Here is a 27,487-nt window from a genome sequence, read left to right on the forward strand (position 1 = left end):
GTCAGGTGCTAATATGAGCCTTAACGTGAGGTGCACAATAGCAAAAGGAAAGAATACATTCTAAATAACGTATCCTTGACTTTTGAACTTCTCTCTTGTTTTGTTTCCCAAAATTGATTTCTAGTTCTAGTCCGTCCTTCCTTCTTTTCCTTCTATTTTTTTCCTGATGGCAACAGTCCTAACCTTATTGTGCGTGCTTTCATGGTTCTCATTGTCATTGTAGTCTTCTTGCCGATTTCAAAACATAAACACTCCATCACCCCCTTACGGGGATCTTAAGCGCCTGTTTCAGACTTACTCTACGCACGATTGCAAACTTGGGCTTGATAAGTTGGTGCAAACCCAGAGGCTCGCGAATAACTACCAGGAATCTAGGAGCTCTATGGAACCAAACTTTCACATCCGTATGGCCATATCCAAACCCACATTAAATAAACAGCAAAAGTTGATTAATTTCAGCAAAGAATCCAATTCATGATAGCCTTAAAGATAGAACATCAATGAGAAAAGATGCTATATAAAACAGTATTGCATATGACAATTCAATTAACACAAAAGGATATGAGAATGTGAGGCTGAAATATTGGAATTTATTCATTTTTAACTGCTGTCCGTGCAATAAAATAATGATCTATGGCCCAAAATTACGTAGTAAGGTGATAAAATCACTAAAATAGGCTAGGGTAAATTTATTGGTAAGGTTCCGAAGGATTTCGAAAGGCAAAAACTCAAGAAAAGGGCTGAAAAAATGGAAAAATCTCACCCAATAAATGCAGCAGCCTTTCCACCTCAAATCCGTGCTAGCAAAGGTCCAAGAAAGTGGCAGAGAAGCTCGTGGGTGTGGTCCAAATAACCGGGCAGCAGCAGCCCCTTGCGAAACAAGGTATTTGAGTTGTAACAAGAAGCCAAGGAATAGAGAAGAGGAATAAGATGAGAGAAGAGAAGATGGAGGAGTTAGAGAGGAGACGTGAGAGAATGGGGTACGAAATAGAGAGAGGGTGTGAGAGATGAGAAAAGAAGAGAGGGTGCGAGAGAAGAGAAAGGGACAGAGAGGGGTGGCAAGGAAAAGAGGAGGAGAGAGAGTTTGCGAGAAGACAGAGGGGAGAGAGAGAGAGAGAGAGAGAGAAGAAAGGGGGCAAGGAGGTCGAAGAGAGAGAGAGAGAGAAGAAAGGGCGCAAGGAGGTCGAAGAGAGAGAGAGAGAGAGGGAACGAGAGAGGGATAGAGAGAGGTATGAGAAGAGGGTGAAGTAGAGAGAGACGGGGATGAGAGAGAGAGAGAGAGAGAGAGAGAGAGAGAGAGAGAGAGAGAGATGAGAGAGGGAGAGGTAGAGAAGATGAGGTAGAGAAGAGGGATCAACCTCGAGGTAGCAGAGAGGAGGGGAGGGGGGGGGGGGGGGGGACGCCTAAGGCATGGAGGTAGGGAGACGTGCAGCTCCTTCTCTTGTCCTCTGTTCTTCACAATTTTTATCAAAAACTAGGGTTCGTCCTCCCCACTTGTTCTCTTTATACTTCCTGTCTTAGTGGGCACTTTGCTAGCATACTTGAGTGAAGTGGAAAAGACTTCAGTGCCCCTAAACATAAAGAAGAAAAATAAATAACATAAGGGCATAATAGGGAAAACAAGCTAAACAAAAGAAATAAGGGTAGAGTGGTGTGTGCAAAGGTGGGCCCTAGATGATGTGGGCATTCCCCATATGTAGGCATATCAAATAAACATAAAATAAGTCCAATAATCCCCAATAAAAGTAAAATAAACTAGTTCAAGAAAAGAAAAGGATGATCCAATGGCAGGATCACATCATAAGTGGAGGGCCGGCCCAATAAGTGGCATAATTGCTCTTTAGAGATTTTATTTTATTTATTACCTTTCAATTTAGGGTTGCCTATATATATGGAGGCCTAATGTATTGGAAGTCAGTTTTTGGAATAAGCAATTAGCTTGCAAGTTTCTTCTCCTCTTATGAGCTCCCTCCTACCTCCTATTCTCTCTTCTTCCTATTTCCACTTCTCTCCCCTTCAGCAACAAGTGGTATCAGAGTTAGGTTACCCACTTCCATTTTGTTAGACTTGAATGTTAAATTTGTAAGTTATTTTTGGAAGACACTGTGGAAACTCTTTGGAACCCAACTGAAGTTTCCCTTGGCGTTTCATCCTTGGATCGATGGTCAAATTGAGGTCGTTAATCAAAGTCTAGGTGACTTGTTGAAGTGTTTGGTAGGCAGCCGTCCAGGTACATGGGATTTGCTATTGCCTACTGTTGAGTTTGCATACAATAGTTTGGTTAATTGGTCTTTTGGTAAGAGTCCCTTAGAGAGTGTTCATGGATCAGGCGATCAGCCCTCACCAACCCATTGACCTATCCCTCTACCCCCTAAGATGTATGTCCCTCACCAATATAGACTACAAACTTGCTGCTGATGTACATCGTTAGAACCTTGAATTTAATGAAAGGAACTGTGTCATGGTTCCTTGACTTTTGAACTTCTCTCTTATTTTGTATTTGTAATTTCCATCTTGTCAGTTTGTGTTTCTAATTTCTTTTTCTATCATAATTTCGGTATTGTTTATAAAAAAGAAAGAATGAAAGAAACCTAAATATTAAGTTTCTGACATGCACCAAACTTAAGTCAAGGTGCAAGTTAGCAAAGACGAGTGAAAATTATGGAATGGAAGAAAGATCAAATAAAAAAAAAGATAATTTTGGTCAGAGAAAGTAATGGATGATTGGGGTCATTGGTGAAGAATAGGGTGAACTTTGAAGAAAAATTCAGATAAGACATTGTGGAAGCTAGGGTTTGAAAAGAGAAAGAACCAGAAAATGAAGATGAGATCAAGACAAAAGCGTAGAAAGAAAAGAGGTACCTGGACATCTTGGAGAAAATATAAGATTCGAATGGAGATAAGCTCTTGATCAACTATTCCCAAGGGTTCTGTATCATGTTAAGCGAAAGCCTTAGAATCTCGCCACTGTGCAGCTCAGATTTATTTGGAATGCATAGTAAACTCCATTTTTGTTTCGAGTATTTGAAACAAGGACTCTGTTAGACCAAAGGTTTTGCAGACAAAGGGCTGGATAAGACCTAAACAGTTTGCAATCAATCCAAAAGAATTAAACCCTCCAATTGCGATACAGTATCTAACTTTCAGTGCTCTACAAAATGTAATGATAAGAGCTTATATCCAAAACAATTGGCAGAAAATATTTAAAATGGGTCATCTTTTACGAGCTAAAGCATTTTATCATCAAAAAGTCTCCAGGTGTTGGCATGAGAATGGCAAGAAAAGTACTTGTCACGGAAATGTAAAGTTTTAATAGACAAACAAAAAATGTACCCGCATCCTAAGATATCACTTTCAAGCTAACAAAAGAGAATAAAAACAGCCGAAATTGAAACAACCTTCAACCCGGATGAAAATAATGTCCAAAACACGAACCTTTCGTAGAGTCTCAGAGATGGCCACCATGATCCACGTCGGCCATAGAGCAAGAACAACCATATTTGAAAAGGCAACAAATGGAGCTGAACAGATAGCTGCAGTAACCCCAGCAACCGTAAGAATGCGTCCCTGTAAAAGGTTGGATTGAAAAATAAACAATAGACTAAATAGATAACCAGTACAGTAAATGTAGGGTGGAATCTCTTTCTCACCTAGGCCAGTGATATAAATGTGACATGGCCCCACCATGAAGTTAGGACCATATTAAAACCCATCACATGGATTCCGTATACCATCGAGTTTAGGCTAACAAAATACTATTATAAGGTTACAAGAAATATCTCTCGTAGCTCAAACAAGTGGATTCTTTTGACTATGTTTAATTTTTTTTTTTGAAAGATGACAAATCTCATTAATATTCAGAAAGCATTCGGGACCAGGAGTCCCATCCTGCAGTACAAAATATTTGGTTGAATTGGCAAGGGCATACCCGAAACCAATATAAAAGTAGCAAAAAAAATAAAAACCAACTATTCCTTTCCTGAATTGTACTACGCATGATTCTTGAACTACACCTGATTCTAATCTGCACATAAATCTTTCATCTATTCCGTTGTCTATTCCTTTCTTAACTAAAACAGTAAGAAAGACTCCCAGCCCAAAAAGCCTCGGCTGGCGAAAGAACATAGTCTCTCAAGCTATGGAGGAACTAAATCTTTTTCCAACACATCTATGATTTAGAATTACCTACCGCAGAGATTGACTCCTGCAACACATTCATTACAGCAAGTTACCTTACCCACAACCTATAGGACTGATACTGAGATAACAAATTCCACCACCCCCAAACTAAGTTCCCGGCTTCCTGCGACCTTCCTCTTCCCTCCCAGGTTCTATTACTTATATGAAACATAATCTTCATGACTAAATAGTGTTCCACCAAAAATTGGGTAAACAGATCCACAATTAACAGATTCCCCTTACATAAGATCTTTAGTAGACAATGCAAGCTCCCTGGAACAGCCAATCATAGCAACTTCTCGAGATAAGTTCTCTTACTCTCACAATTCAGGTTCTGTTTCAGCCACCTTGTCTCTCCCTATTTTTTCCTCTGCCACTCTAGATTGCACTGCAAGGAACATTTCTCTGGTCCTGCCTAGATTCTCAAGAGATCCCAAAAACATCTCCCGTTGCTAAGAAATCATTAAAACCCTCCAGTTCTGGGAGCCCAGGTTCGTCGGGAATCGGGGGTAACTAGACACTCTTTCCTTTACCATTTCTACTGGATTCACTAAACTGCATTAATCGCCGACCCTCTTCCACCACTGGGGACCCTTGCCCTTGATCCGGGACAGCGCCCAGGCCCTCACGCCTAATTTCCAAACTTGAGATCGTCATTTGCTTCTCCTCCTCCCACAGACGCCTTCGGGTTCGCGTTTCCATTTCCAAAATCTTGTTGAAAATGGGCAAATTACGAAGGGGCGTGTGAAGTTCTTCCTCGCTATTCAAGGTGGTCTGTGAAGGAGACGATCCCGAGTTTCGACCACTTGCTGCCCTTTCCTTCATCCATTGTTTCTTAAGAGGAGAGAGTAACACCTCACCAGGTGTAGGCGATTCCTTCCTTGCTGGCTTTTCATTATATTTAAGGTTTTTTAGGAGATCCAGGTCTCCATCCACCAGGGTAATTAACCCTTGACTACATTGCCTGTGTCCTCATATCGATCATTGCCAGACATACTTGAACTAGGCGATTTTTGCAAATTTTGAAGGTAATGCTGATTTTCGGATGATGATCTTTCTTTCTAACTTCCTTTTTTCGATACAGACACTTAATCTTTTTATTAAGTACTGACAACCCACCACGTGTAGCTAAGATACGAGCATCCTTCCGAAGGACTCTCCTGAATTTTCCTTTACCCAAGCGTGTACCTTTCGCATCGACACTTTTTCCATCCTTGAGAAACCTATTCTTTAATTTTAACGCCTTCAGCTCCTTTGCCGACTTTAGGCTAAAAGAGTCTACGACATCTTTCTACTCGCCTTCCCTTTTGTGCCACGTGGAGCTACTGATTTCCTTACATTTGGCAGACTCACAGGCCCCCTCAACCTAGCCTCCCTACTTTCTAACGAGACAGGGATGATCTCAGAGGGGACAGGCGGGTAGGTGGGAAATTCAAAATTTGAAATGGAGACCACCACCGGCTCCGATCAACTCCCAGTAGCCTCTGCCACCTTTTCCGATGGATAGACCGCCACCGGTGAGCCTTTATCAATGGGAATCTGATCGGATCCCTCAAAAAGTGGCAAATTGTCTTTACTATTGGCATCTCCCACCACCGACATTGCCAGAGAATTTATACTATCCTCAGACATCACCTTAACTCCCACTGAATAAATGGTAGAATCTACCCTTAAATTAATGGATTGAGGGATGGATTTACACAAAGGGGATATAACCAAGGCAGAGGCAAAAGCCAAACAGTGAGAATGATTCCCAAAAAGTTGGGTTTCGAGGACCTAATCCAGATGTGAACCAAGAATCTCCACCGTGGTAGCAGGCCATGCATGGAGTGGAATATCATAAAACCTCAGCCAAAATGTTCTAGCGCCTGTATTGTAAGCAGGGAACCAGGGCTGGAGGGAAGAGAGATATCCCCCAAAACCCTCACCTCCACGTCGGAGAATAGAGGTAGCCTGAACCTCAGAGTCGAAATGAAATAGAATATCCACTGTGCTAATAGCAAAGGGTTTATCCAACTCTTGAAGGTCCCAGAAATGTTTAGACCAAGCCCAAACATCTTCTAAAAGCTAAGATCCAGATTTTAAAGTTCCAATAAGACAGCTTTTAAAATTTCTTTTTCTATCTTCCACTACTGAACCTGGAACGTCCAAACATCGATCGTCATCAAGACTGGCGACTTGGATCTCTTTAGGTCTCCAAACTAAGTTAGGTGCTCTCTAATTCGAGGTTTCAAGCATTTCCTGCAAATGGTACGAGAGCCAAAATTCATGTGTTTGCATTTTAAGCAAAGGCAATCACTCCCATTCGATAATGGCCTTCGATTTGATTCCACTACTCTGCGACTAGGAGCCTTCCTAGCTCCAAACTCCAACCTTCTTCCCCTGGTATCCCAATCTTCCAAACTTCCCAAAGAACCCACTTGCGAGCGCGATGGGGGCCATTAAGGCCAGTGAGATCTTTCTGCATTGGCTTCTTGCCCAAGTGAAAAAAGGGATCTTCTGCAGCATAGGTTAAAAATCCCACGGGATTCAAAGACTTCCATAGTAGAATAGCCTCCATCTAAACATGACAGAAAAGGCTCTGATAGTCGCTCAAGGTTTGAACCACACATAGAGAAAATCCAACGATTGTTGAAAAACAGAACCTCCTGGAGGGATATTCCGGCGACTTCTGAAGACGTCCTTGATAGTCATTTTTCAAGAGCATTTTTCAAGACGTCCCTGACTACCTCTTATCCTGTTGGATGATATCTATAAGAGGATATGTCATAAATCTCAAGTGTCCAAGTTTTCATCCCTCTCCCCTCACTAGGCAGTTGCTAAATGGAAGCAGATTGCCAGTCAGCTCCACAAGAATGGGTCGAGTAAACAAATTGATGTAGAGATGATTGACTTCATTCTTCTAATCAGACTAGAGTATTGCAATTTTTTCAGAACCCACTATTTGAAGTTTATTCTTTGATGCATAGATACGCAAGGAATGCACCTCGGATATCGCGAATTGGAACCATCTTTTGGGATTCTACAATGGTTTTAGTCCTAATAGATGGATTATGAAAAAATAGTAATAGGGTTGTGGAGGAACTCTAGTCTTCAAAAGCACCATATAGAGAACAAAATGAGTAAGAAGGTTACTGTTTTTAAAATTTCATCGCTGTTAAAACATAAAAAATATTAAATAACGCCATCTACAACAGCTTAAGCATTTGGAGTAACCGGTTGTTTCACATCGTATCAGAGCAAAAGGTCCCGAGTCCAAACCTCCCTAGTATAAAAAAATCCACATGTAAGGGCTAACCCAAAAGAGGGGCCACATGTGCCACATGTAGGCCAACCCTAAAAGAGGAGCCACACGTGAGGAGTGTTAAAGCATAAAAAAGATCAAATAACGCCATCTCCAACAGCTTAAGCTTTTGGAGTAATTGGTCATTTCACAATCGTGTTGCTAGGATTTCATATTTCTTACCTCAGGAGGAAATAAGCTCTTATTATAAACATTTAGAATATCAGTCAGGTTTCCGGAAGTGACGGGGATCATTTATGTACATATGGTCACCAAGTCCTATCCTGAGTAAATCTGCCAGTTTCTTGGTTATAGGGTTTCCACGGGTGCTTAATGGAAGACTGCTATACTAATGAAACAGGTGTTAACCACCTATGTCTTCCAATCAACACATGAGATCTTCTACAAGATGCAGACCATGGAAACATAAGAAAACCCAGATACTTGACAGGAAGAGCGGAGCTGATAAGGTGAAATATGCTTAAGCAATCACAGACAACATATTGGAGACAAGGTTTTAATTTTGGTTTCGGTGTCGGTGGCCACCACCGAAACTGAAATATTTCGGTTTCGGTGGAAATTTCGGCAATTTTGGTAGAAATTATAGTGGAAATCTTTAAATTTCAGTGGACATCTTTAAAATTTTGGTGGACATCTTGTAAATAAGGGTGAAACTCAAATTTCACCGAAATTTCGGAATTTCAGCGAAATCCTGTAAAATATGATTCATCGTGAATTTCTTTTCGGTCTTGGCCGAAACCGAAATATTTCGGAAAATTTCGGATTTCGGCCGAAATTTAAAGAGAAAGGGAAGTTAAAAGATAAGTTTTCTTAGAGAATTTCATAAGCATTACAAAACAAAGTCAGGATATGGCCGAAACCGAAATATTTCGGAAAATTTCGGAATTCGGCCGAAATTTAAAGAGAAAGGGAAGTTAAAAGATAAGTTTTCTTAGAGAATCTCATAAGCATTACAAAACAAAGTCAGGATATGAGAAAGTTCGAAACTATCATCTACGCCCCCCTTCCAGTTTTGAAAATTTTACTTGTGAATAATATATCATTTACAGCACTAGGTTCTATAAAAGCTGCAAGAGTAGTAGAGGTGCATCTGATGGCATGGGAAAAAAAGGTTACCCACATTATCAAACCAGAACATATTTCATCAAGTACTCAAACTTCTTTTCATACTATTATCTTGGATATCATCAACCCCACAAGTTGATAATAATCACTGACTGTACCCCCGGTCACTATTTCCAAAGGCATTTGAGGGATAAACATCCACATCTCGCATCAAGATAAAACACAGTTTACGTTTGGGCAGCGAAGGAATCGGATTACATTTATGTGGTCTTTAATTTTTTCAGGCATCTTAGTTAGGTATTCAAGTTGAAGTATAAAATTGTCATTCATTTCAATGAACTAACAATTTATGCCAATGATAAGTGCAAAAAATTAAGAACTAGGTAGATAAAAAAGGCCAAATGCACTAGTTTATACCATGTGGGCCACAAAGTTACGGGAACCAATTAAAAAAAGAACGGAAAAGAATAGTTTGATCTTGGTGGAACAAATCAATTCAGACACTGAGTGTATTGTGGAGAAAGATCTTATTCCTCATAATCCATATTGTCTTTATGATGACAACATGGCATAAAGTTACCGCCATCAAGGCGGCATATTAAGTTACTGCCATCAAGCCTAGTCCCAGTCCATCCTTAACAATCAAGTGAAGCATTGCAACCACTGTCAATACATAGGACTACCAATTTCTCTTCTAAGGCTAGTAGAGAAAGAATAGTGTCCTTCAAAGTATATTTTTATGTCTAGATCTTAAGTCAACTTCGTAGACGTGAAGTTTTAACTTCTAGTGTTGATTTTCATATGCATAATGTAAAGGTATAGGTAAAGTTAAGGATTAAGGAAACACTACAAGCCACTCTCATAACCAAAGAGCTATGAAGCACGGGTACTCTCTCGGGGGTCCCGTACCCGTACCCCACACGTATGGGGTGCAGGTACGCTCGGGTACGTCCCGGGTACGCACCCTAGAAAATTAAAAAAAAAAGAAACTTTTGTGATTCGGGTGCATGTCGGGTGCGTTAGGGGTGCGCACCCGACGCACCTGACACGTTTAAGTTTTTTTTAAAAAAACAAAACTTAAGTTAAGGGGTGTGTGTGGAGTAAAAGGGGGGGGGGGGTTTAAAAACTTTAATAAAAGTATAAAAGCACGATTTGGGTTTTTTTAAAACCCTAACATATCTCTCTCTCTCTCTCCCTCTTCCTATCCCTCTCCCTCCGGCTCTCCCTCCGACGGAACCTCCGATATTTCTCTCTCTCTCTCTCTCTCTCTCTCTCTCTCTCTCTATTCCTCCCATTTTTTTTTTCTTTTTCCTTCCTCAGATTATTGCAACTGATTGTGTTCCCCAAACCTATTTCCTCAGATTAATAGGTTTAGGGCTGACAATCAGTTGTCATAATCTCCAAACTTAGGCCCTTTTCGTTTGAGATTTTGGCAACTGATTGTTTTTAAATTTTAATCAAATCTATTTAGGGCTGACAATCAGTTGTCATAATCTCCAAATAGGTTTTGGGCTTTTTCCCTTTTGGGAGCACAATCGGTTGTCAAAATCTGAAACGAACAGGGCCTTAAATATGTGTATCTCTGTCTCTCTCTCTCTTTTTTTGGGGATTTTGTGAATCTTTTTTTTGGGGATTTTGTGAATCGATTTTGAGTCCAAAAACAAATTATTAGGCCCTCTTTCTTTTGGATTTTGAGGACAGATTGTGAGTCCAAAGCAGATTTTTGGACTCACAATCTGTTGAGTCTAATTTTGAGTCCAAGAATCAGCTTCGGACTCACAATCTGTTCTCAAAATCCGAAACAAACAGGGCGTAAATGCTATTTTTGGTGCAATAATCTATTGGATTCAAAACTAATTGTTTGTCTATTTGTTTTTTGGGTGCAATAATCTGTTTTTGGGGTGTAATACCTGTTGAGAGTCCAAAACTGATTATTGGATTCAAAATTTTGTTTAATTTTGAGTCCAATAATCTGTTTGGAGCTCAGAATTACATTTACGTCATGTTCATTTGATATGGATTCAAGGCATAGTTTGTTCATTGTTCATTGAATAGATATTTTATTATATATCTATTCAATAATTTGTTGTATATTTTATTCCAATAATCTGTTCATTGTTCTTTTAATAGATTTAAGAATGTCTTCATCCGGTGCTAGTGTGACACCACCTACCGATGAAGATGTCTCGAAGCCTTTGTGGAAGCATGTGTCGAGATTTGATAAAGATCCTAAAGGTGGAGGGAATGTGAAGTGGCAGTGCAATTATTGTCAGAAGAATTTTAGTAGCTCGTACACAAGGGTTAGGGCACACTTGTTAAAGATAGCCAGACAAGGAATCGGAGCATGTCCTAAAGTGAAGACGAGTGATCTAGTTGCTATGCAAAGGATGGAGGAAGAGGGCAAGGAGATTATAAAGCAAAATGCTCCCAAGAAAGTGCCATTGCCGCCATCGTCGAGTACTGGATCATTGGGTTGCACAAGTATGTTTGTGGCTCCAAGTTATGATTTGAAGAAGAGAAAGACAAGTGGAAATGTGAATGCACTTGAAAAAGCTTTCAACATGGCGGCCTGTGATCAACTACATGCCGAGATTGCTAGGATGTTTTACTCCGGTGGCTTGCCCTTTCACCTAGCAAGAAACCCATACTATGCTAGTTCCTACACTTTTGCCGCCAACAATGCACTTTCGGGTTATTTGCCTCCGGGGTACAACTTGCTTAGGACAACTCTACTTCAAAGAGAGAGGACTAATATTGATAGGTTGTTGCAACTTATTAGAGACACGTGGAGGGAGAAAGGCGTGAGCATTGTTAGTGATGGATGGAGCGACTCACAGAGGAGGCCTCTCATTAACTTCATGGCAGTATCAGAAGGTAGAGCTATGTTTCTTAAGGCGATAGATTTTTCGGGGGAGACAAAAGACAAGCATTTCATTGCTAACTTATTGAAGGAAGTCATTAATGAGGTTGGACATGATAAGGTTGTCCAAGTAGTTACCGATAATGCTCCAAATTGCAAGGCAGTCGGACAACTTATTGAAGCTCAATTTCCTTCCATATTTTGGACCCCGTGTGTGGTGCACACACTCAATCTTGCTTTGAAGAACATTTGTGCGGCAAAGAATGTGGAAGTAAATCAAATTGCCTATGGAGAATGTAGTTGGATCTCGGATATTGCGGGAGACGTCATGCTAGTGAAGAATTTCATCATGAATCATTCGATGAGATTGGCCATATTCAACGACTTCAATAGTTTGAAGTTGCTTTCCGTTGCCGAGACTCGCTTTGCAAGTGTTATTGTGATGCTTAAGAGATTTAAACTCTTAAAGCAAGGTCTACAATCGATGGTGATTAGTGACAAATGGAATTGTTATCGAGATGATGATGTAGGAAAAGCAAAGTTTGTGAAAGAGAAGGTGTTGGATGACATTTAGTGGGATTCTATCGATTACATACTCTCTTTTACATCTCCTATGTATGGCATGCTAAGAGAGTGTGACACGGATAAGCCTTGTCTTCATTTGGTTTATGATATGTGGGACACGATGATTGAGAAAGTGAAGACGACAATCTATAGGAAGGAAGCAAAGAGAAAAGAAGAAGAGTCTAGCTTTTATGAAGTGGTGCAAGAAATTCTTTTTGATCGTTGGAACAAGAGCAACACTTCGCTTCATTGCTTGGCTCATTCATTGAATCCAAGGTTAGGTGACTTCAAATTTTATTTAGATTAATAGTTATATTCATTGTGAACTTTATTTCCTACTTTTAACATGAAACTAAATTATTTTTTCTATTCTTGAAGGTATTACAGCGAAGAATGGCTTAGTGCCGGTTCAAATCGTGTTCCTCCACATAAGGATACAGAGATTTATGCAGAGAGGGTAAAGTGCCTCAAAAGATACTTTCCCAATTCAGCAGATCGCACGAAGGCTAATGTGGAGTTTGCCTACTTCTCTATGAAGTCTGGATTATTTAATGACGTTAATTCCATCAATGACCGAGCTACGTTAGAGCCTCATGATTGGTGGGCTGTCCACGGTACGTGCGCTCCTATGCTTCAAAGCTTAGCTTTGAAGCTTCTTATGCAGCCTTCGTCTTCATCTTGTGCCGAGAGGAATTGGAGCACTTACTCCTTTGTGCATTCTTTGAGAAGGAACAAGATAACTCCACAACCGGCTCAGGACTTGGTTTTTGTTCATAGTAATCTTCGTCTTCTATCAAGACGATCTCCACAGTATGCACAGAGAGAGACGAGGATGTGGGACATAGGTGGAGATTCATTTGACTCTTTTGAGGATGTTGGGGTGCTTGAAGTTGCTAGCCTTTCACTCGATGAGCCGGATTTGGAAGCCGTTGTTTTTACCGATGATGATATTGGAGATGAAGCGACGGACATTGTATCTAATGAATGATGCGATCGTAACATCTTGTACTTAAAGTTGGAACTTATGAAATATGGAGTAATATTAGATTTTCCTATTTTGGTGATGTTAATTGTAATTTGATTGTTCTTAATTTTTATAAATATATAATAAAATAATAAAAAATATTATTATATTTAACGTACTTGACCGTACCCGCACCCGGGTTTTTTGGAAAATCATGTACCCGCGTACCCGTGTCGTGTCGTACCCGTACCCGTGTTTCTTAGCCAAAGAGAAAGAAAATGATCAAGAAGGCAAAAATGAAAAGGACAAAGACAGTGAGGCATCCCGTACATGGATGTCCCTATGGATACGGTGATGGGAATTAATAACAAAGGTGAAGATTCTTGAGAAATCAAAGACTTCATTATTTTTAGGTGTTATGATGTGAGCAAGTATAAACAAACTTTAGGCCAAAAAACTATCAACTAATACTTATTAATGTAAATCATTAGCCTTTGGTATGTAAATTCTAGACTTCATTTTACTTTTTTTCTGGTGTTATGATGATGTGAACTAGCTTGTATTTGCTAAGTGATGCCATAAACCATTAACTAATTCTTTCTTTCCTTAGGTGGAAGAATTGTTCTTGCATAATCAGTTGTGGTGAATCTCTCTGCCTACTACATGTTTCTTTCCGACTGCCCGACCAGTGTCAACAACATAATGGATATGCTGGAAAAGAAATTTTGTTGGAATGTCAGAATACTCAACACAACAAAGCCTTTGTCACAAACTAGTTGAATGTCAGAATATTGCAGGAAATACCATGTCGTGAGTAGTATTTTTCCAACCATAAGGAAGAAATGGATATTGGGATTCAGAGAATGAGAAATAAATTCAGCCCTTTTGGAAAACGGTTGTTTATATTTGGGGAAGATAGTTTATGGATACAGGTGATTGCTAAAAAATGGGGTTTCTAGGAGGTGGATGGCTTGCTAGAGACATCAATGCACCTGCTATATCAAATGCTTGGAAAGATCGATTGAACAACCAGGAACTGGTTGACCTTTCATAGATCACAAGATTGATTATCTAAATCTAGAGAACTTATGGTTTGATGTAAGCATTGATATAGGAAAAGTGGCTATAGGGAAATTCAATCTGAATTGTATAGGTCAAAGATCAAATTGTCAAAAAAAATTCTTATTAATTTGCTCGAGGACGAATTAATAGGATGATAACACTTTTTCCCATTGTTATAAAAAGGTAGGACAGTATGACAATGGCAATTATTCTGCATAAACTATTTTCAGAATAGAATTTCTAGTTTTTTATTTTTTAATGAAAAACTTTACTTATATAAAACATATGCAGTGTAATTGTACATAATGTGTTAAGAAGGTCAAGATAAAAATAAAATAATGACATCTCTTGCAAGAAAGATTAAATATAAAGAACATACCGTCATAGTAAGTTGACCAACAAGGATAAACACAGCAATAAAGCTATTGATCTCTGCAAACAATCTTCTTCTGCCAAGAGGGCTTGCAACAGTCATGGCAATTATAGTTACTTTCTGCAATTGTGGACAGTCATCAGGACAAAAAGTCTTATATATCATAAGAATTTTTCTTTCATCCATTAATGAAATATATTGGGAAGCTAGAAATATTAAAGAGATATAACAGTTATGCAGGGAAGATTTAGAAAGTAAAACACAAAGAAGAAAAAACGAACTATATAAACCAAATTTGTACTAATTGTTTAAGGCCAAGTCTCATATTACAGAAAAACCTAATAAAAAACTCTTTACCCAAATTATAATCCTAATTAAAACAGGATAATCACCAATAATAAACTATATGAAAAATAGGAATACGCATGCTCTATATAATGGAAAACCTAGGTTGCAATAAAATCACACCTAGGTTATAAAAAAACGAAAAAAGGAAAGTGCATGCTCTATATAATGGAAAACCTAGGTTACATAAAACCATAACAAATTTCAATTATTCTAGTTGACTACTTAATAGTTAATACAAATAACAAAAGAACCCCTCCTTTAATATTAAAAAATAAATAAAAGAAAATCTCACCCATCTTGTCACCTCCTTTTACTAGTGGGCGGGCCACTCCTGTTTTTTGTGTTCATCACTGACGACATTTCCTTACTTTGTCACATTTTGGAAAAATATGATGACTCTAGGAAGGAAAGAGAGTTTTTAAATCTCGGTTTCAGTCATGAGCAAAACCGAAACAGTTCGGTTTCAATATGAAATTTCGCCAAAATATTGTAAAATCACGTAAACATTTCGGTACGAAATAATGGCCGGAATCCAGCTAAGATTGTTCACCATGAGTAATTCTTTTTATTTTTTATTGTTTATTTTAGAAATATCTTAAACGAATCTCTTTTTCTTCTCTTTTCTGTAAGTGGACTTGATTTTTGTGAGGGTTTCTGTTGAAATGTTGACATTTCGACAAAAAAATTTCGTTTCTTATACGAAAAGTTGCATGTTTTGCATATTTCGATCGCAATTTTGGGCGAAATCTGGCATTTTCTGAATCCAAATGGATTCCGTTTCGGCCATGGCTGAAATAGAAATATTTTGGCTGAAATGAATCATTTCTGCCGAAGTGAAATATTTCAGCCGAAATTTAAAACCATGGGAAAGAGAAGGCTATTGACTACCATGGAACACTGAGAAAGAACTATCTCAAAAAGATAAAAGAGAGGAGAAGAAGAGATAAATACAAAATAATAATAAATGAGTCTCATGCGAAAATGATATTGAAAACCTCAAAGCTACGGGTCTCAAAATGTCAACACAGATAGAGATAAATACCCATCAAGGAGAAGAATGTTGATGCCTATACTAGAAGATTCTAATTTATTCACCCATGTTCTCACTTCCTAAACAACTGGTGTCACTTGTTTATATTCCAATTCTAACCCCAATTCCTTCGTGGTTCCAAAGCAAACCTCACTGACACATCCTTCAACACCAATGTCCAATTCCTTAGTGCTATTATATTATTTGTAACATTGTTGCTAGTGTTGTGATACGGCATTTAATTCATGGGGAGGAACTACATGTTACAACATCATGCGATGGAGAGCCTGTCGTTACAATGCCTATTGGAAATTATGTATTTTTTTATACCTTTCATCATGAACAACCTTTGCATCCTAAGAAACAAATCAAAAGGTTGCCTAGTTTGCCCATATCACTAGCCCAGCTTAACCCATCGACTCTATTGTCAATTAGTTGTGACCATGGATTTAAATTTCAGTTTCGGTTTCGGTCCCTACCGAAATCCGAATTTTCAGATTTCGGACCCGGACGAAATATTAAACAATAGCTGTGCCAAGTTTTGCATTAGGAACACCCAACATACTTGATAGGACCACAAAATTCTGTACTGCATGGATAGTCTCTAGTTTTCCCCAGTTCATATATTTCTGCTCTGTCAACTTGTTTCCTATTTTGGCCTACGAATGAGAAAACTTGTCTTCGCAAGTATCAAATGAATTCCAGTTTTTAGAACATCAAGCCTAAAACAATTACGTATTTCTGCATTATCAGTGGATTGCATTCACTATGGTAATGCTGTCAAGTTAAATAGAAAATACTCTTATACCTTTGTGAATTAGTAATAACAGTTTAAATCAAGGAATTGATTTGCAATCTCAACATATCTACAAAAGAATGAAAGGGATTTGCTAGGGACCATCGCATAAGGCATTTCGCAGACCGGCTGTTTCATGAGAAAGCAGCCACCTCAGATGAATTAAATGAATAAGACAAAATCTGTTGAAAAGTAGCCTATGTGGCTGCTCTCTCATGCAACAGTCGGTCCACGAAATACCTTCTGCGATTGTCCCTTGCAAATCCCAGAAAGAAATACATCAATATATACCTGAAAGTAAAAGAAGGATGAGACAACTGCACTCAGCCATAGGAATAGAGACACATAAAGTAGGTAGCTTGATGACATTATCAGTTGCAGTCCATCTAACATGACACAGAGTCGAGGTTTCACTGCAAAAGTAGGAGATTTAGGGGAAGATCCCGTAGGAGAATGTCTTATTTGTCCATTGGCCTCAGCATGAAGATCTGGAGGAGTTTCTCTGGAGGAGAAAAAACCCAAGTCACCATGTCACACTTCTGTCATGTATAAACCTTAATAACAAATAAATTACCCACAAGAAAGTACAGCAAAACTGGTCGCATGTGAATTGTGTTTGCACATATATGTCTAAAAGGAAGAAGAGATAATATACATAGGTTCACATTGAAATGAAGGATACTATTTTCGTGTCATGGGGTTATGACTCACTGAAAATGAATGTAATTAAACTAATCCAAAAGAAACATTTCATCATACCGAAATTGAGGATCAAAATGTTGTTCTCCTTTTGCTTTTTTGTAGTTAAGAATTTAAGATTGTAAAAAGGTATAAAAACATGAGCAGTAAATCCCCAGGACAAAGTGATGACCTCAATACACTTAAGAGAGAGATTCAGCAATCTCATTTTCACACTCTCTATGACAGGTTTCAATAAAGTAAAAGCAAAAGGAAAGTTCCCAGTAAAAGGAGTTGCTTAATCTCTCCAGAGATATTAAATCTGTTTCATTAGTCATTTATGCCCAAGAATCAGAGTTTTCCTTATGCTCCCCGTAATAATGCCTCAAATTATTAGAGGGCTTGGTTTCCCACATGAGCTCCCATGGAAACAGGCTTCCAATAAGCCTATCTAATCCACGTTAATGCGGGGTGCTTGAGAGGGAAGAAGAAGAGAAATAAGAACACAAGAACACATCCAAGAGAAGAAGAAAATGGGAGCAATGCTCAGCCCAATTCATATTCCCTCAATTACGTAAGTTTATCAACATCCAAAATCCCCTTCTGCATCTGATTTCTGTCTATTTAAATGAAAGACAGCAAGAGAAAATTCGTTCAAGCTCCTCCACTAGCTAACTTAGGGACTATCATAACATTAATTGCATTGGAACTCACTAACTTTGACTGGTTTGGGAGCCCACAGACACAGTCCACTAAAAATGCCATAACTTTCTAACCACTTGTCCAATTTTAGAGCAAAAAAACTTGTCGGAAAGATCTCAAAACGACCTACAACTTTGTAGTTTACCACTTTCCATAATTCTGCCATTTAGAGGTCCAAAAATCAGGTTCAAAAACGGACTTGCAGCATTAATGCAGGAATGCACCTTGGAACTCCACCCACCTTGGAACTCTCACAGAGGAAAGACGATTCACTAGAAAGCAAGCCGTAAGAGCTGCATCTCCCCAATATACACTTGGGAACACGCACCCACCTAAAGGATATAGGGCAAAAAATGGTGTCTGACCAGACAACCCAGAAGAGGGAAGACGATTCGCTACAAAGCAAGCCGTAGGAGCTGCATCTCCCCAATAACACTTGGGAACACGCATCTGGAACATGTTAGTGCGACTCATATCCAATAAGTATCGTATCTTCCTCTCGGCGACACCATTCTGTTGTGAGGAATAAGCACAGGAAACCTCATGGATGATGCCACGTGACTCAAGAAATTGCTGAAAACCATTACAGGTGTGACCTTGCTTTTTCAGGGCAGGGTAAGAATGCATCTCCTCAATAACAATTGGGAACACGCATTTGGAACATGATAGTGCGACTCATATCCAATAAGTATCGTATCTTCCTCTCGACGACACCATTCTGCTGCGAGGTATAAGTACAGGAAGACTCATGGACACGTGAGTCAAGAAATTGCTAAAAACCATTACAGGTAGAGAAATATTCCTCGACATTATAAGTGAGTAAGTAAGAAATAGAACATTTAAATTGAATAGTAATTTCAAAGAACGACGAAATGCATTAAAAACTTCACATCTATCCATAAGTAGAAACAACCATGTACTCATGTAGCTTGCGAGAAACTATCCACAAATATAACAAAATATCGAAAACCATATAAAGAGACGGTACGTGAAGGACCCCATACGTCGGAATGAACAAGTTCAAAAGGACGCAACGAACGATGAATACTACGTGAAGGAAAAGAGACTCGATGGTGCTTTCCTAACTCACAAGACTCACAAGAAAATGACTCAATAAAACTAGTAATAAAAGGAGATTTTCGAAGCTTCTCAACAGGAGGGTGGCCCAAATGACAGTACCACTGATAAGCATCAACGGAAGTACAAAGAGCAGCACCTAAGGTCTCGAATCAAGATAGTGTAAGCCACCAATCTCATGACCCAAACCAATCCTCGTCCCAATCTTCAGATCCTAAAAGGTGCAATAAGAGGAAAAGAAAGAAACTGAACAATTTAGAGTTTTTGTCAATTGACGCACGAACAATAGACTAACAAGAAATGAAGGAACATAAAGAACAGCAGATAAACAAAGGCCATTAGAGAAGGAGACCACACCAACCGCAGAGACAGGAGATGTAGTTCCATCTGCTAATGTAACAAAATGAGGAGCACTAGAAGAAGCGGACTAGAAAGAAGTAAGGAGATTAAAATTACCAGTCATATGATGAGATGCTCCTGAATCAATGAGCCATGATCTAATAGAAGATCTAGAAATAAAACAAGACGAACTACCTGGCTGGGCAAATGTGTCAGTGGGCTATTTGTCTCTATAACGTAGGCGGACAAGCTCCTCATATTCAGCACAATTGACAAGCATAGAGTCTGTAGCGCCCGATGTAGCAGGTGCGCAATAAGAGCAAGGGGGAACCCTCAGAAGTAGCAACAGAAGAGGTAGTAGAGCGGTATGGGCGAAGCTCTGGATGTAAATCATAACATTAGTCAACACTGTGGCCATCCATACGACAGTGGGTATAATATCGAGACCCACGACCACAACATCCCCCTAAATCACGACCACGGCCAAGGCCACGATCCATAACAACAACCACTGGCAACCACAAGAATAATGCCAAGAACAACTAACAGCAAACAACCTGGAATATAAGCGCGGAGATCCCAAAAACACATAGTTCCTCCTCCAAAAATGACCAATGATCAGCAACAAGCATCAACCAATCCACAATCACTAACAAATCCACAACCAACACCATCACCAAAAATCACCAACAATAATCATAACCACCCAACAATCACAAAGAACCAACACCACTATCAACAATCATCAACCAATCCACCACCAACACCAACCATCGAGCACCACGACCAACCAAGTGGGAAGCAACCAACCAACAAAGCGCAGAAGAAACGAACCACCAATGAACCACCAAGACCATAAAATCAAATCACCAACAACAAATCAACATATATCCACCACGAGATCACCAATGGAAGACCCAGGAGATTATGTCACACCAGTACCTACTACAAAGCAATCACCACCAACAACACAAGTAACGAGGCCCAACCGATCACTACCAAAGCCAACAAAAAATACACACACACATGTATCAAAGCCCTAGGGTTTGAGGCCCTAGAGACCACCTTGCAAGCCTCCTTCCTCCTCCCATCTCCTCTCCTCCACTCCCTGCTACAGTACCCGCTACAATTCCACCACCACCACCACCTCCTCCACCCCAACCTCCACCACTTGATGCCCTACATATTCTAAAATCCTAGTCCTCTTCTCTTTTTCTTCCTTTTTCCTTTCTTTTTGTCCCTTTCCTTCATGGCCTAAACATTTTAGTCCCCATAACTCTTTCCGCGGCTCCGATTCCTTTGTATATTTATGTCTCTCTCTTTGAGGCCTTATCATGCCTCCCGTCTCTCTCGGTTGTAGTGGTTGTCATCGAAGCCGTGGTATTCTCTCTTGGCCCATCTAGTGGCCTCTCTTCTTTTCGGGATCTGCAATTGTAGTGCTTGATCTCCTTCTGTCTTTCTCTTCATGGATCCTCCATTTATTGCGTATCCCTCTCTTAGCCTGACCTTTTCGGTTCGTTCCTCTACATTATCTTCAGCTTCCTCTTTACCTAGCTCTTCTTCATTGGTGGATGGTTCATTCCCACCTCATTAAGTGCCCTCTCTCATGGAGGACTATTCGAACGCTGAGCGGTGCCTCGTTAGCACCTCTACTCATTCTGATTCCTTTGATGGCTCTATTATTGCTTCCTATAGCACTAGTGATCGTGCTACCCATGGTGGCGGTACCTTTGGCTGTGGTTGTCGCCGTAGTGTACGTGTTGGTGGCCGGGATCTTACTGGCAGCCGTGATACTGGTGGTCGTCTCCGTCCATATTACTCTCATTGTCGGCGGGAGGGACCTTATCTTAACACTTGTTATGCTCTTCATCCCGAGCTCCATCCGCCTCGCATCGTTCTCTATACACCATTTGGCTTCTGCTCCTTCAACTATATTGGCTTCCTCTTCACAGCACAGTACAGCCGCCCCTTCTGAGGGCTTCTTTGTCTCTCGAACTGACTATGATGAGTTCCAGCGCCTTCGATTATCCCGTCGCCCGCAAAGTGCCATCTTTGCCCAGCCAGGTAGTTTCCCTGCCTCTTTTCTTTCTAGCTCCAACTCCTGGATCATTAATTCTGGGGCATCAAACCAGATGACAGGTACTTCTTCATCTCTTAGTTCCTTTCGGCCCCTATCCTCGCAATCTATTACTCTTGCTGATGGGAGTATTACTTCTATCTCTGGTATTGGCAGTATTTCTCCACGCCATAGCCTTACCTTATCCTCTGTCTTATGTGTTCCCAAGTCCCCTTTTAGCCTACTTTCAGTTAGTCAGTTTACCAAACATCTTCATTGCTCTATCTCATTTTATCCATCTTATTGTTTGTTTCAGGATCTCTCGACTGGGAAAACGATTGGTTCGGGGCGTGAGGTGGATGGGCTTTATCGTCTCGACTGTGGCCCTTCTAGTACAGTTTTGCCAACTCCATCGATGTCTATCAGTGGCACTGTCGCCTTGGTCATCCTTGCCTCGAGCGTCTACAGCAGACCTCCATTGTTCCTACCCCCATTTAGCCGTTTCAATGCGAGGCCTGTGAGCTTGGCAAACACTATCGTGTGTCATTTCCTCCTAGACTTGTTAGTAGAATCTCGCACCCTTTCGAGTTAATACACTGATGTGTGGGGTCCCCCGCGGACTACCTCTCTTTCTGGATACCGATATTTCATTGTCTTCATTGATAACTTTTCTTGCATGACTTGGCTTTATCTGCTTAAAGACCGCTCGGCGGTTTTCTCTGCCTTTCGCACCTTTCATGCCGAGGTTACAAATTAGTTTGGTCGTTCAATCCAATGTTTGCGTACAGATAACGCTCGAGAGTACTTTTCACAATCTAATGGCTTCCAAGAATTCCTCTCTACTCGTGGCATCATCCACCAATCTTCATGTGCTCACACCTCCCAACAAAATGGTGTGGCAGAACGTAGGTTGAGATCTTTACTGGATGGGACCCGCACTCTTCTCATTCAAATGCGGGTCCCTAAGACCTATTGGGGTGATGCCCTCCTTACAGCCTGCTTCCTTGCCAATAGGCTTCCTTCTTCTGTCCTTGGTGGTTCATCCTAATTCGCGTTGTTACATCCATAGCATGACCCTTTTCTTCTCACCCCTCGGGTCTTTGGATGTGTGTGCTTTGTCCACAACCTCGGCCATGGATTAGATAAATTGGACCCTCGCGCTAAGCGATGTATCTTTCTTTGGTATTCTCGGACCCAGAAAGGTTATCGATGTTACAGTCCTCGCTTACGTAGGTCATTTGTCTCTGTCGATGTCACCTTTTTTGAGTACGAGTCTTACTTTCTCACTTCTCATGAGGATCGTCCCGCAGTTCTTGATTCAGACATCCCACTTCCTCGTCTAGCTCTTCCAGACCCCATAGCTTCTCCTTCCTCGTCTCCTCCTTTGCTGGTCCCTGAGTCTTGCATACCTTATCCTTCCTCGGCTCCTCCTTTGCCGGTTCCTTCATCTAGCACTATTTATGAGCCCTCCTCTTCATTACAGGCTTCAGAGGCTCCTCCCCCCCAGCTCCTACGAAGACATATCAACATAAGTCGAAGTCTACAGCCCATCAGCCTCCTCCTGTGCCATCGACATCTCAGCCGGAGATCACGACTACCTCTACTCAGGTACCTGCAGATTCTTCCATTGTCTCACGTACTTGTTCTCACATCCTATTTCCTCAGTTGTTTCCTATGACTCTCTGAACCCTATGTTTCAGAGTTTTGCATTTCTTTGTCTTCTGTTTCTACGCCACAGTCCTTGCCAGCAGCTCTTGATCATCCTGGTTGGCGTGCGGCTATGGACCTTGAGATGGAGGCCCTTCAGGCCAATCATACATGGGATTTGGTTCCCCTTCCACCTGGAGCTCGGCCCGTCGGTGCCGCTGGATTTATGCCGTCAAACACTAAGATGACGGGATAGTTGAGCACCTTAAGGCGCACCTAGTTGCCAAAAGTTATACTCAAACCTTTGGAGTTGATTACCAGGAGACATTTTCCCCGGTTGCCAAAATACCATCTGTCATCGTTCTCCTCTCACTTGTAGTTAAAAACTGTTGGCCCCTACATCAGTTAGATGTGAAGAATGCCTTCTTACATGGAGAGCTTATTGAGGAGGTGTATATGGAGCAACCTCCTGGGTATGTTGCTCAGAGGGAGATGTCCTCCTCAGTGTGTCGGTTGCGGCGATCTATATATGGCCTGAAGCAGTCCCCTAGAGCTTGGTTTGGCCGGTTTAGCGATGCTATCATGCGCTTTGGCATGAAGCAATGTGATGTTGATCACTCTGTTTTCAGTTATCAGTCGGGTGCTGGTTGTGTTCTATTGATAGTGTATGTTGATGACATTATCATTACAGGCAGTGATTTAGTGGGGATACACAAACTGAAGACATTCTTGCAAAAAGAGTTCTCAACCAAAGATTTGGGACATCTTAGATACTTTCTTGGCATTGAGGTTGCCCATTCTACTAGAGGTATCTCTCTCTCGCAGAGAAAATATGTGTTGGATCTTCTTGAGGAGACAGGTTACCTTGGAGTGAAAGCTACCTCAGTTCCAATGGACCCAAATGTGAAGCTTCTTCCAGAAGAAGGGGATTTGTTAGATGATCCTGGCAGATACAGGAGGCTAGTGGGTAAGCTAATATATCTTACAGTCACTCATCCAGATATATCATATGCTATTGGTATTGTTAGCCAACATATGAGCTCACCCCGTACTTCCCACCTAGCCACAGTGATTTAGATTATTCGCTACTTGAAAGGGGCACCTGGGCATATCAGGTTGGAAGGATTTTGCAATGCAGACTGGGCAGGATCTCTTGCAGATAGGAGATCCACCACCGAAAATTGTACTTTTGTTTGCGGCAATTTAGTGTCATGGAAGAGTAAGAAACAAGACATTGTTTCCAAGTCTAGGGCCGAGGCAGAGTACCGAGCTATGTCTCATACTAGTGGAGAACTCCTTTGGTTACGTTCACTCCTATCTGAGATTGGTTTCTCCCCATCTTCTCCAGCTTAGCTTTGTTGCGATAATAAAGCTACGATTCATATAGCTACCAATCATGTCTTCCATGAGAGAACCAAGCACATAGAGGTTGATTGTCACTTCATTCACCAGCGAATTCATAGAGGCGAGATTCATGTTTCCTTCAATTGGTCTGTGGACCAACTAGCGGATGTTTTCACTAAATCCCTTAGTAATGAAAAATTAAATGACATCTGTAACAAGCTGGGAATGTGTAATAAGGGCATAGTAGTCTTTTGTATGTTCTCTTTCCAATAAATACATAAGTGAGGGGGGGGATCCCTAACTCACTCCTTCTCTTCTTCCTCTTTCTTTCTCCCTCTTTGGTGGCTTCTAACATATATTACATGGATACCCTTAATGAGGTGCGTCTAACAATGTTCATGGTTTTAAATTTTGATTTCGTGAAATTTCCCGAAACCAAAATTCCAGAAATTGACCAAATTTTGGTTGAGATTTTGGAAATTTCGGAAATTCTGGCCGAAATTTTGATAAAATGCTTATTTTTTATTTTTTTTACTGAATTTCGGCCCAAAAATTGAAATTTGGAATCTTTGTACCGAATTTTGGCCGAAATTTCGGTTTCGGCTGAGTCCAAACCGAAACCGAAATTTAAAACCATGGTTATGTTAATGTAGTTTTCTAGAGTTTTGAAGTGCACTTGTGTAAATGTAACAACAACAAATAAAGAGAACAGTTATCAAGCTTCGATTTAATTGTTCTGTTTGTTCCCTATACGAATTTTGATCTAGCTTTATCAACCATAAGGCTGAAAAATCCGCCTACCATCCCAACATTACAGTACGTGTAGAGTTTCAAGGGTTTTTTACATGACTTGCAAATCCATTGTTTGGTTGGCTTCAAATCAATGTTCTCAAAACCCAGTGATATTCTCAAATCCCTACTTTAAATCCCATATTAAATAAATCCTATGGCTCATTAGTGAATGTTATGATTCTATCTCGACCCATACAATTATGTTAGACTCGAATTCACACAATTGCGACCAACAACAATGAACTATGTTTAGATTTTCTTTTTTTCTTTTTCTTTTTTTTTTTGCTTTTTATATGTTGTAAAGTAAAATGAGTTAACAAAGCCCCTTAAACCTTTAGTTGACTATATTCAACTCTGCATTGAAAATTCCAGGTTTTGGCTGTTTCGTCGTAATCCTAAACCTTAAAATTTGTTCTTTAAAAGGGTCTACTCTAGTAGGAATATTGTGGGTGGCATAATTGTAATAGGCCTCAATGGAAAACGATTGTACTTTTCATGCTTTTGTAGGTTTTAATTGTAGGGGTATACTTGTAACAATAATACAATTGAGCGGGCATGTAATGAGGTCTTTGGTAATTGGGGGGGAAATTCAAATTTTAAAATTAGGAAAGAAATCATTCACTATATAGAGGAGAGAACTTCTTTCATTTGAGTTTTGATGACTTTTGATAAAAGATTGGGGAAATTTCTGGTTTCTAACAGTTTGGAGAGGATTTGTTGATTTGTAATTAGAGCTTTGCATGAAGTTAGAGAAGAATTCCTGGAATTTGATAGCCTTCCATCTCTTCTTCCCAGCTTGAGTTCAATACTGAGCTAAGTATCTTGTTGATTTCTATCACATTTCTAATAAATTTCAGTTTCCATCTATCTTTCCTTGTTCTTGTTCATCATTTCTTGTTTTTCTCATCAATTCTTGCTTAATTATAGCACATTACTATTCATGAAGTGTTTTGAATAGAAATAACAGTTTTGGGACGTTCTTTTTTTTTAATGGCAAAGATAATTCATTAAGAATAGAAGAGACCTAGATGGTCAATACAAAGAATATTACATATACCAAGAAAGAAAGAAGGGCTGTTCTTGTTGAATTTCAGCATTGTTTTACTGTTTTTTATGATCTTCCTTTGTTCTTGACGGTTTCTTGATCAAGATTTGCATTTTCCTAGACCAAATCTACATCAAATTTGGTATCAGAGCCTCGTTGAGAGAAATTCCAATTTCTTTCTTGCGATCTTGGACAAAATTCTTGCATCTTTTTTTTTTTTTTAGAATGATAGCCAATTTTATTGCAAACAAGGAGAACCAAGATGGTCAATATGCAAGAAATACCAAAAACAAAAACAAAGGAAGTCTAACAACAAAAAACAAAAAACAAAAGAAATCAAAGCGGAAGAGAATCAAAAAGCACCAAAGATTCCTTTGAAACTCCTTCTCTGGCTAGATCATTTGCCACCGAATTGGCAGATCTACGGACATGCTTGAAAACTCCTTGTGCTCAGTTCTCTTACGCTGGTTTCCACAGAAACCAGCCTTATTTTCCACGAAAACTAAAAATTAACGTGTTCTTTTACTTTCCTCGGAAACTTTTTTTTCAAACGTGGAAAATAAAATTAATTACGTGGAAAATGGGTTCCCTCAACTTTTCTTCTCTTTAGTTTCCGATATAAACTATCGGAAACCCTAGCTTTCCCTTCCCTTTCCGTGAGAAGAAGAAGAAGTTGCTGCTCTCTGTTTCAATCGTCGCCTCCATCGTCTCCACGATCTCAAACCTCCATTCCCAAACCAGGTACTCTCTCTCTCTCTCTCTCTCTCTCTCTCTCTCTCTCTCTCTGTGTTTCATTTTTTTCCTTTTTTTTTTATTGCTACATCCATGTTCTTGATGTTGATTTGGGTTTTGTTTTATAATTACTGCCATTGTTTTCCCTTTGCATTTTACAACTATTTCTGATTTTATAGATTGGTTAGAATGAAACCCAAATTTCTATTTCATTTTCACCCATTTTTACTTTACCACAAGTGTTTCCTCTTTATCCCTTTGATAATCTTTGATTCATGGTAATAAATCTAGGGTTGCTCTGAATTGCCATGTTATGAAATCAGTTTTAATGGGCTTCACGAGTTGGATATTTTAATCAGTGTTATGGAGGGTTAGGTAGTCAGCCCTAGAAAGTTTAGCAAAAGAGAGTGGAGATAGGTGAATGATACTAAAAAAGACTTAAGTACATAGGGTATTATAGAGTGTTATGGCATTTATTTTCTTTATGTTCTAGCACTCTTCTGTCGTGTACTCCGTGTTTTTGCTGTGTT

At 39.9% G+C, this 27,487-nt stretch overlaps 1 protein-coding gene across 4 annotated transcripts in view; it reads right to left on the reverse strand.

Annotated features, from left to right (window-relative positions):
* Positions 1-27,487, reverse strand: part of LOC143880224 (TLC ATP/ADP transporter) — a 112,325-nt gene that overhangs the window by 37,272 nt on the left and 47,566 nt on the right. For 3 of the 4 annotated variants that reach the window (XM_077383042.1, XM_077383043.1, XM_077383041.1), the window contains exons 8-10: positions 16,837-17,047; positions 14,378-14,491; positions 3,436-3,567 (exon numbers count right to left, since the gene is read on the reverse strand). In XM_077383042.1, the coding sequence (XP_077239157.1) occupies positions 3,436-3,567; positions 14,378-14,491; positions 16,837-17,047 (457 nt within the window). The remainder of the gene's footprint in view (positions 1-3,435; positions 3,568-14,377; positions 14,492-16,836; positions 17,048-27,487) is intronic. The other variant, XM_077383044.1, reaches the window with a different exon arrangement.

The sequence above is a fragment of the Tasmannia lanceolata genome, unplaced genomic scaffold (genome assembly GCF_043159265.1).
Source record: "Tasmannia lanceolata isolate RefF3 unplaced genomic scaffold, GAP_Taslan_0.1 ptg000006l, whole genome shotgun sequence".
Classification (NCBI taxonomy): Eukaryota; Viridiplantae; Streptophyta; class Magnoliopsida; order Canellales; family Winteraceae; genus Tasmannia; species Tasmannia lanceolata.